Below are 11,353 nucleotides of genomic sequence, written 5' to 3' on the forward strand. Positions count from 1 at the left end.
CAATCTCTGCGTTCGGGCAAGGGCGTCGGAGTCTCGGCTTATCCCTCTGTGGCGGGGGAGCTTCTGCCAGCCAGTGGTCAGAGCTGATCCCCTGCTCACAGGCAGCCATTCCCCAGTCAGACCCTGGCTGCCCCTCCCCAGGCATCCAGACCCAGGCGGTGGAAGACAGCGGTGTCTGCCAGAGCAAGAGTGGGTGTTGCTGCCCCAGGACGGGGCCCGGTCTGGCCAACCTGAGCCTCCAGACCCGCGTGTCCACAAACCACGCCGCACCTTCTCCCTGACTACCGGGCGCTCAGCACCTGAGCATGAAGAGGCTCCCCGTCTTTATTCCTTCCACCCCTATCTGCTCTCTCTGCCTCCACATCATCATCTGTAAAGTGGTAATGACAACAGTAGCTCTCTCCTCGGGCCTGGCTCGGAGCAGTGCTCAGTTAGTTTTATTTATTACAATTCGTATTATTCCAGGTAGATGCTGGAACCGGAGCCCACTCCAGACCCTGAGCAGTGCGTCAGGGACACTGACTGTCTATCTGGCTCTTGCCAGCCGCAGCCCCTCAGGGGCTGGGCTCCCCCCTGCACCTGCAGCTACTGCCTGGGTCCCTCTTCCGCAGGGATAAAACCAGCACACTACCCAGAATTCCCTGCTGCTGCACCCACCAGACTGGACACCCAGGGTCTCGGTCTGGCCTAAACTTACCCCAGAAGGCCAGAGCAAAAATAACAGTAATGGTTAACACCTCGTAGCGTTCATGTGTCAAGCCACATTACTTATACACACTCATTTAATTCCTAGTCAAGGCTGCGAGGGAGGTACTATTACTCTTCCCATTTAACTGATAAAGGAAACTGAGTCACAAGGAAGGTGAGTAACTCACCAAACACTTTCCAGCACCCACTGAACGATTCAAGCCCTTCAGAGTGAGGTGTGGTGGCCCAGGCTCCTCGCTAAGCAAACCAAGAGCATGTCCTGCCTTTCCCTCATCGCCCGCCCCCAGGCCACCCCCCAACCGCGCCCCCCTCCCACCCCACCCCCCACCCCGCTCGCTTACCCCAGCTCAGTATCTGAATTCCACAGACCACGGGATTAAAACAAAAAAATAAAAAAAAACAGAGCCTGAAACTCCAAATGCCATCAGGGATGGCCCTCAAGTTAAGGCACGGAGACCTTTTAACAGGCAAATGTTACCTGTTCATGACGGAGGCGTGCAAATTCCACGTGCCTCACATTACAGAGGACACTTCACTCCCCTCACCTTGTGTGTGCCAATTTGTGTGCTAAAAAATGGGTGAGAGGTTCCTTCTCCCAGGGGTGTTCCCAACAAGGTCCTCTTTGCAGGCGGATTTGCAGATTTCTATGTGGGACTCTGCTGCCCCCTGATGGCACAGCTCCATCTCCAGCTCTCAGTCGTTGGTAAGCATGGACCTGAGAGTCTAACTGGGAAATTCAATATTACCAGTCCTTCTATCTGAGGCATTTATTCAAGCACTCCTTCAGAGCAAACCCCGCTCACAAGCCCTTCCAGTCAGCTTTCTTCCTCCCCACCCCACCCCACCTTCCCTTCTCCAAAACACCCCTTCCACCACTAGATTAGCTTCCTCCTTCAGCTGCACCCTTTTCGACCCCCTTTTCTCGTAGGAGGTAAGTGCCCCGCAGGCACCTTTGGCTGCTGCAGAGACCTCCTGGCTGGGCTTTCATGTGCCCTGTAGCTCACTAAACATATTGCCTTTTCTAGACCAACTTCTCTATGAAACTTCCGTGATCGTAGATAAAGGTTTCAATTTGTCTTCCCCAGTTTCCTGCTTTCGGAAATTACTTCCAACTTGAAAGGAGTAGAAAAGAGAGAGCCAGGACACGGGTGCCACCCAGGCCCCACCCCTGAGTCCCTGGGGGAAGACGCCAGCCCTCCTCTTCCCCAGACTGAAGCTCAAGTGAACGGGCACCCTTGGCCGAGAGAGTTCAGATGGCAGTCATCTCAAAGCTCGCCTCTGAGCGACAGAGAGAGGACTTGCCTGGCCTCCCAGGTTCCTGCCTGACCCCACAGGAGGCAACTTCAGAGGAGCAGAGGAGAAAGGAAAAGAAGGATGATTTGCATAAAAACAAAGTGCAAGGCCAAGCTCCTCAATGGACAAGAGGCAATTAGGAAAATAATGTTTCCATGTTTCTCTGAGAATCACTATCTGGCTTCAGAGAGGTGTGGGGGGAGAGGAGGGAGGGTGTGTAGTCCTCTCAATGGTGAGGAGACTGTAAAAGGCCTGAGCCCACCCTACCCTGTGCCCCCCACCCCTACCCCAATCTTCTGAGGAGCTCAGGAGAGTGGTTCTCAACCTCTAGATTCATCAGAACCACCTGGAGGGCCTGTGAAACCACTTGACTGGGCCCTGCTCCCCCCACACACACACACCCACCTTCCACCCTGAGTCTCTGGCTCAGCAGGTCTGGGCAGGGCCTGAGAATCTGCACGGCCACCAAGGTCCCAGGTGATCCTGGTGCTGCTGGTCCAGGGAACACACTTTGAGAACTGGAGTTAGATCAGCTGTCATCACTGCCCACCTCTGTCTTACGCAATCATTTTAAACAGAATTTTCAAACAGATTTAAAATTACTTCAGGACAAAAGAAGGATCCTATGCAACCCAAACTGAGGTATGCAAATCCACAGGCTAAACAGTGTCTGCCTAGAATACCAATGCCACCTACAGATTTGCAGAGGGAAAACAGCTAAATAATTTAACGGGCACTTTTATAACATGACATTATTGTTATCATGCAGAAATATACTTTCGAGGACAATGCATAACTTAGTGGAATTTTTTAAGACAGAATTAAGGGACTTCTAAGAACCCTCTGACTTCTCCAGGGGTCACGTTTCGTGTTCTCCTCTGAAAAAGTTCCACACTTTAAACCGCACTTCTAGGCCCTGGGGGGGGGGGGGGCCCTGCACGTGTGTGAACTGTGTGCACATGTGTGTTCTGTGTGTGCATACATGTACTGCGTGTACGGTGTGTGCATGCATGTTATTCTCCTCACCTCAATCAGGATTTTGTTTTGATGGTGAGAGGTAGGAACCTCCCTGAGAAAGGCCGTTTTCGGTGTTTTCAGTTACTAACACTGTAGGTGAATTAATTGCATTAACATGTTCCATGAGGCTAGCCGTGGAATAAGAAAGAAATCTAAGTGGGAGGAAAAGTGAGGTGGGAATGAGGAAGGTGGCTTGACGTGAGCTTCAAACCAGATTGCTGTGGAGTGAAGGCTGGCAGGGTCCTGGCAGACACAGGCACCAGACCCAAAAACACACGTGCCCACCAACCCTCCGGCCCCACCCATCACCCCATCTAAATCGCCCCGAACAATCCCAGGCTACGGCAGTTTGTGAGAATAGGAGGGAGCATACTATCTGCCAATCAACAGCTTAGACAGCTTCTCCTTCTACTCTGCAAGCAATACCATGAGAACGCAATTTCTTCCTTCCCTGGGACTGCCCCGCGGGCTCCCCAGGAGGTCCTCGCTGTGCCCAGTTATTAATCCTGGTTGTCACAGTCCCTCGAGAATCAGGGTTGGGACAAGTCGAGTTTTATTTTGAAAGCTGATTTTCCTGAAGTATTTCTTATGTTAAAAAAAAAAAAAATCCAGACAGCCCAGCCAGTGTTGCTCAGTGGTTGAGCATCAACCCATGAACCAGGAGGTCATGATTCGATTCCCAGTCAGGACACGTGCCTGGGGTTGCAGGCTCGATCCCCAGTAGGGGGTGTGCAGGAGGCAGCCAATCGATGATTCTCTCTCATCATTGATGTTTCTCTCTCTCTCTCTCCTTCTTCTTTCCTCTCTGAAATCAATCAAAGTACATTTTTTAAAACTCAAGACAATAATGTGATTTAAATTTGTGAGCACTATGCCTGGCTGGTGTTGCTCAGTGGTTGAGTATCGACCCATAAACCAGGAGATCACGGTTCAATTCCTAGTCAGGCAATGCCCGGGTTGCAGGCTCAACCCTCAGTAGGGGGCATGCAAGAGGCAGTCAATCAATGATTCTGTCATCATTGATGTTTCTATCTCCCTCTCCCTTCCTCTCTGAAATCAATAAATATATATTTAAAAAAAAACAAACTCAGGGGTCACTTACATGAACATGGCAACAAGGACAGAGGCTTAACCTACAGAACACTAATCCAATTCCTAAGGACTTACCTGTCCGATGAACTCGGGGAAGCTGAGGATGGGCCCGTTGTGGAAGACTGGGTAATAGAAGACATAGGCCATCATCCAGGGCAAGGAGTAGAAGGTGCGCCCGCAGGGCAGCTGCTGCCAGCAGAACTCGAGGCTGAAGCTGGTGTAGTACAGGCAGCGGACGGTCAGCGTGAACTGCAGCAGGTAGTACTCGTTTTCTGTCTTGTACCACCCTCTCTGCAAAGTCGCCAGGAAAGAACAGCCCGTGAGTGGCAAGTAGGGACATGGCCCAGTCTCCAGGGAAGGAGATTTCTTCCACAGGTAGAGCCGCAGTGCCATAAAGGGAGTCGAGAACCACTGAACAGCAGGTAAATCCGTGGTAATCAAAACAAGCAGTTAAAGAGCAGCGGGCAGGCCGAAACCAGTATTTTTTTTTTTTAATATTTTTTTATTTTTCGCTTAAAGTATTACAAAGGGTATTACATAAGTGTCCTTTACCTGGGTTGCGGGCACATCCCCAGTAGGGGGTGTGCAGGAGGCAGCTGATCGATGTTTCTCTCTCATCAATGTTTCTGACTCTCTGTCTCTCTCCCTTCCTCTCTGTAAAAAATCAATAAAATAAAAAAATAAAAAATAAATAAAAAGAGCAGCGGGCAGAAGAGTGTCTCTAATATCAACCATCAACTCAGCATTAAGCCTGATGCAACATAATGAAGATTTTCCCAGTATGCACCTGTCGATCCATCCATTGGGTATCCTGGAGGTTAGCCACTACCCATGGACACTGTGACAGCTCCTCCAACAATTCTGAAGACAAAGCACGGCTTATAAATGTCACACGGATTGTCCACTAGCTCATCTTTCCCATCAGGTGCCCATCCAGGACACACGAATTCCAAGTGCCATCACTTGAATCAATGAGTGAGTGAGTGAATGAATGAATGAATGAACAAAAATAAAGACACCACAGGAATTCCAGCTCTGCAGTGATTTAAGAAAAAATATAAAAAACTTTCCAACATTTTCTATGCAAAGAAATACCCGCCTTATCTGTCTCAGGGGCTATCATGGGCACCAGATGAGACAAGGCTTGTGCGAGTTTCCTGTAAATTGTACAGTACTCTCCAGATGACTTCTGATGAAATGCACAGGGACTATTGCTTTCTTTTCTCTCTATTGCTGACCCTCTGTTCCTGTGATATTTGCCACCATCTATGCCTACCCAACCTGGAAGAAAAGGTTAGCCCTGTGCAACCTCAGAGGGCTAAGACGGCTTCAAGGTTAGCCCTGTGCAACCTCAGAGGGCTAAGACATATGGCTACAAAAGACGACTGCAGAATGCAACGCCAGGGTTCACATGCATCAACCGCACGTGGCCACTAGGAGGAGCCCCATCACAGTTCTTCAATTGCTGCCTGAAAAAGGGATCTACAGGATGGGGGCACCACCCAAGGGACCTTCTCCCCCCCAACGGAGACACTTGCCTTAATTTCCTCCACATCCTGCAGCCTCAGCGTGGAGAGCAGGAGGAGAGAACAGAGCCATGACAGGAACAGTGACCGGAACTGGGCTACGCAGAAGGAGATGACGGTGTGGAGGAAGATCATGGCCGTTCCTGGGGTCCCCAGCACACACCAGCAGGCCCACATCCCGTAGGCGGTGAGGAACCAGGGTCTGTGCTGTGGACAGAGGACCGGTGAGAGAGGCACAGAGGGAGGGGGAGGGAAGAACAGAGATAAGGGGAAGCTAAGGGGCATTGTTATGGGAGGTTCCACCCACGAGAGGCTAATGCTTGGCCACCCCCTGCACACACTATCCTGCAAAAGTGATGGTGAAAGCAAGTATTGGTGAACATCTCCCAGGAGTCTTACTGAGAAACCCGGGCCATCCAAACCACAAAAGGCTTTGAAAGTCTAAACCACAGGTTTAATATTAAATATTTAATTACATTTTTACTTCATTAGCATATTGTTTACAGTCTAATTTATGTCACAGAAAACGTGTATCTTACCTGCTTTTTGTGATATTGAGGCCTTTGCACAGTCAACCTGATTAAAACATTGTCTCATTTTAGAAGAGTCAGAGACTATCTTTCTATTATCAAGTTTTATAGTGATTGCCATGGAGTAACTAAATAGGTAAATTAGCATGTCTTTGCTTTCATGATAAATTCTTGGTCATCTCTGGCTCACTTAAAAGCCACACTGATGCCCTAACCGGTTTGGCTCAGTGGATAGAGCGTCGGCCTGCGGATTGAAGGGTCCCAGGTTCGATTCCGGTCAAGGGCATGTACCTTGGTTGCGGGCACATCCCCAGTGGGGAGTGTGCAGGAGGCAGATGATCGATGTTTCTAACTCTCTATCTCTCTCCCTTCCTCTCTGTAAAAAATCAATAAAATATATTTTTTTTTTAAAAAAAAGCCACACTGATGTTTAACGTTGTTTGAAAGGCAATATATCACAGTGGTTTAATTACTCATGGTTTTAAGTCCAACGGCCTAAATAAATCCTAGTGTCCCCATTAACTAGCTGTGTGACCCTAGGTAAGTTGCTTCATGTCTCTTGTGTCTCAGGTTTTTTTTCATATATAAAATTAGGATAATACCAGTACCTCCTTCAGAAGGTTGTTGTGAGGACTTAGCAAGTAAATGCATGTGGAATGCTTACTAGTACAGTGGTCTCTGCATACACAGTACAAACAGTAGAAATTTCAGTTGTTATCCTATAGGGAAATAGGATGTGTCCTTTCAGCGTGCATATAAAATATGGTTTCCAGGAATGTCTTCTTGTAAAAACAAAAAGCCTCCTTGAAGGGAAAGGCAGATGTGGGCTGTAAATTGTAAATCCCATCCTTAGATGCTAACTCTTCCAAAAAAAAAAGAAATTGCTGAAGTACAATTTTTCCTAAACCTATACTCCAGCTCAAGAGAGAACGTTTTAAATGCGCGATTATGTCAGCCACTTTTAAGTTCCAAGAAAATCAGAGAAATCTGCAGTTCATTTTTACTATTTTTCCATCCTACCGCCCACAGGAAACAGCCACATAAATTTGCTTCAAACTTTCCCCCAAACACTCACCTCTGGGCAGAGTGCAAGTATAAGAAACAAGGTCGCCAAGGGTGTTTTAAGAAGTAGTCACAACAAATGGGAAAAAAAAAAAGGTTCTTTTGCAACATGACCTACAGCAGCATTATTTACCGCTTGGGATTGTTTCATGCTACGTACATGCACATATACACAGCCACGTTTTTATTAAGTGCTATTTGATCCATTTGGGAAAAGCCTGTTTTCTGGGATTCGTTTGGGAATTGAACCACAGACTTAAGCTGCTTCAACTTGGAAACGCTGACCGAACCTTCAGGAAATACTTCATAGTGCTGTGCAAACCCCATGTGCTCGAGAGATTCTCTGATGAGTTCCCGTGCTCACCAAGGCTACCTGGGGGCACGTGAGCGGGTCCCAAATTCCATCCCCCACTGTCTCCCTCCTGCCAAACAGTCCAGGCAGGCGACATTGGACGTCGTTCTCTCGAAGACTTCACAGAAAATGCTCTCTCGTTCACCTCGTGTTCTCTACAAACCCTCATACCGCCCACCCATGCTCACCCATGGGTAAAGGCAAATCTACTACATATGTTCACGGCGAACAGGTGATGAAAAGGAAAAGATGTGGACAGTGCAAAAGAAGCACCTATAAGATACCGATTTTCATACTTTGTCTATAAAAATGCATGGACATGGACCATATGTGGTGAAGGCCTGGGGCAAGGGGGAGGGTGTGGGCCAGAAGGGGACTGATGGGGGGGGGGTACATCTGTATAACGTTCGACAACAAAGGTACTTTTTTTTTAAAATGCGATTGTAATCCCATCCACAAAACTCCACTAAAATCCTGATATAGGGTGAGTAGCCCTCCATGCCTCATTTCAAAAGTTACACAGCACGTAACCTTTGGGTTAGCTTTCTCCTCTCAGCATAATCCCCCTGGAGATCCATCCACGTTGCTGCAGGCACCAACGCTTGGCTCCCCTATTGCTGCATAGCATCCCCTGATGTGGACGTAACACCATTTGCTTCACCATTCACCCGTTTGAGGACATCTGGGCTATTTCCAGTTTGGGGCCATCATAAATAAAACTGACGTGAACATCTGTGTTCAGGTTTAGTGTAAAAAATAAGTGTTCATTTCTCTGGAACGAATGCCCAAGTGTGAACCTGCTGGGATGCGTGGTAGTGACATGTTGAGTTCTGTAAGAAATTACAAACAGTTTTCCAGAATGGCCATCTCAGGTTCTCACCAGCAATGTATGAGTGGCCCAGTTCACCCGGATCCTCAGCAGCATTTGGTGTTTGTTACTGTTACAGCTGAGCCATTCTGGTGGGTGTGCAGGAGGGCTATCTCGCTGCTCTTTGAAAGGATATCAAAGTCCGAGCAACCTGAAGCTGGAGAATAAGACAGGTTGAACTTTGCTGGATGCAAAATTCATCAGAACGATCCCAACTCCTTACCTCTATTTATTCCAGGCTCTTCCATTTCTAATAAAGATAAAAGGGAAAGCAGGGGCAGAGGAGAAACTTCTAAAAAACCTAACAAACATTGTTTAAAAACTGTCCTCAGTTTTCTGGCAGAAGAGATGAAGCCAGACTAAGAATACGATGGCCTTTCTGAGGGGACACAGGGCTTACTGCCCAGACTGAAGTAGGGAGGCGACCTTCCCCTACTCCCCCTGCTCCCTGTGTCCACACTGACCCATTTCTCAAAAGGGGCAAGGGAAGCTGGCTCTCTACTTGATGGCCTCCCTTAGAAGACTAATATCCTGTCATGTTTGTGTTATAATAATGTAAGCCCAGAACGCAATGGGTACCTAGCATATAGCAAGTGTTTCATAAATACTGGATGGGTGGATGTATAGAAGGAGGGGTGGATGGGTGGATGCAAAGATGGATGGATGGATGGATGGATGGATGAATATGCTTCCCCAAGTCTTAGGATTTAACCTGGTAGTTATGACTAAGACATAACAAGAAATCAGCACCAACATTTTGGACTTTTTGGTCCGCTAATGTGAAATCCTGCAGTTTTCCAAAGTCTCTCCTTATACCACTTAACCCCTTATAAACAAAGGCTGCTTTGCCAATGCATCTGAAACAGAGGGGAGTCTTTCCACACCTCACTGCCTACTGTGTGTTCCCCATGCTCGGGGGTCTTTTATGTTGGGGGGAATCTCAAGTTGGCACCTGGTAAGGCACAGGCCCCTACCTGTGGGAGCAGACCTCTGCGGTAGAACTGCTGCCTACCGCCCCAGTGAGGTCTCCCGGGCACAAACCAGTTGAGCTGGCGCATTCCCAAGGCTGAAAGCAGCGCCCCTGAGAACAGCCGGGGGACTGGCCCCCCTTCCTCCTGCAAATCTACCGTCTTCAGATGTTCTTCACAGGGAGGCAGGGAGAGCTGGCTGGCAGTGCCCCCGCTCACACCATCCCTACTTCTCTTCTGCTCTAGCTTTGCTGGGCTGTGGGCACGGACTGGTAATAGGATGTGCCTGCGTGGTTTCCCTCGTTCTCTCTGTCGGGAGAAACGAAAATGCCAGGCCTCGGTGAAGACGCCTGTTGGCAACTGTACCAGACTGTGCTGTGTATTCATTCTCCCGCATCTGCCTGAAAACCACTCGGCAGGGCACTGTTTGAGAATTAAATGAAAGGAGTCCATCGGTGATCCTGATGCGTGGCATAGTTTATTACATAGTCAAGGGGAGCCGCTGCTGAAAATATGTCTGTATATCTCCACAAACAAACAGGGAGAAAAGAAAACCATCCCAGAGTCCAAACAGCTGCCTTCCAGCCTGCTTTTCCCGGGAGCAAGGCGGGAGGGGGCTGGAGGGAGGGGCTCCCTCCCTGGATCTGCACTGATGGAGGAGAAAGAGCCCGGTTCCAGGAGAGCCACTAGTGCCTGGGATCCCTATTAGGTGTGCGGTTTCGGTAACCAGCTGGGAGGAGCGCCCGTTCCCCGGCGGCCCTTCCGAGGTTCCTTTACTCATCTCAGCCAACACGCCTGCAGTCCTGTGGCCGATGAGCTCAGCGGGCCGGGCCCGGATGCTAATGATGTGGGTTCAGATACAGTGAAAACTGCTCTGTGGTTAGCAACAGCCCCAACCCGCAGCCCCCACCCGGGGCGGCCTTCTCAGAACCTTCCTGCAGGGTTATTTTCCGTTCTGAGGGCTGAGAACACATGGTCTCAGGTGGTGGTGAGGCCACAGGGGTGTTGGAGAAAGGAGGAACTGTCTGACCCGCCCAGCGCACACGCCAATCATAACAAACCACAGCCTGGGCCCAGAGCCGCTATTCAGCCGCCCCTCCCTGGGCACCGGGCCCTGGCGCAGTCACCAAAACCCAGAGAGCCCTGCCCAGAGAAAAGGCCTTTAACCTCGGCCAAGGAGCTCAGTGGAAAGTTTCATTACTTGTCATGGCAAAAAAGAAAGAAAGAAAGCTATGCTTTTGAAAATAAGCTGCCTCTCTTTGGAAGGAGGCAGGGCTTGCAAGGGAAGAGACGAGATTAGGTATTAGATGGAGATGCGAAGCATCCTTCAGGGTTTAAGGCTGTGACACCAAGAATCGCTAACATCTGGCCCTGCACAGTGCTGGTCACAGTTCAGGATGCCTCCAAGGACAGGGAAATAAACGAACTCCGGTCCAAATCATCCACCCTAAGTACCAAAACACCCACCCAGATTAGGGCCATCTGGAACACTTCGCCAGGTGGTGAAAGCACAGAGCTCGTGGGGCCAAAGCTGTGGTTCATACTTATATAAGGACCAAGCAGACGCGCACAAAGAAAGCACTGTGCCCCAGCCCCGGCCAGAGCCCTGCTCGCCAGCTGTCCCACAAATCAAACCTGTGGTCCCAAAGGGGACGGGACACACACACACACACACACACACACACACACACACACACACGGGGGGGGAGGGGATGACGACTCTGTGAACTCTGTCTCATTCCAAGAAAAATGCAAAGCCACCTACTACTAACTTTGGACGACATGTGTTCTGCAGATAAAATGACAGGTCCAGCCCAGTGGTTGAGCATCAACCTATGAGCCAGAAGGTCATGGTTCAATTCCCGGATGGAGCACATGCCGGGGTTGTGAGCTTGATCCGCAGTGTGGTGTTCAGGAAGCAGCCGATCAATGATTCT

At 49.3% G+C, this 11,353-nt stretch overlaps 1 protein-coding gene across 6 annotated transcripts in view; it reads right to left on the minus strand.

Annotated features, from left to right (window-relative positions):
• The window catches only part of HHAT (hedgehog acyltransferase), a 161,620-nt gene that overhangs the window by 122,464 nt on the left and 27,803 nt on the right, over window positions 1-11,353 (minus strand). For 5 of the 6 annotated variants that reach the window (XR_002829557.1, XM_006089916.3, XM_023754791.1 and 2 more), the window contains exons 5-6: window positions 5,649-5,843; window positions 4,186-4,401 (exon numbers count right to left, since the gene is read on the minus strand). Coding sequence is in view for 5 of the 6 variants with exons in the window: in XM_006089916.3 (XP_006089978.1) it covers window positions 4,186-4,401; window positions 5,649-5,843 (411 nt within the window). In the remaining variant the exon portion in view is untranslated. Of the gene's footprint in view, window positions 1-4,185; window positions 4,402-5,648; window positions 5,844-8,460; window positions 8,596-11,353 lie in introns of those variants that run through there. The other variant, XM_023754792.1, reaches the window with a different exon arrangement.

Source organism: Myotis lucifugus, unplaced genomic scaffold (assembly GCF_000147115.1).
Source record: "Myotis lucifugus unplaced genomic scaffold, Myoluc2.0 scaffold_65, whole genome shotgun sequence".
Lineage (NCBI taxonomy): Eukaryota > Metazoa > Chordata > Mammalia > Chiroptera > Vespertilionidae > Myotis > Myotis lucifugus.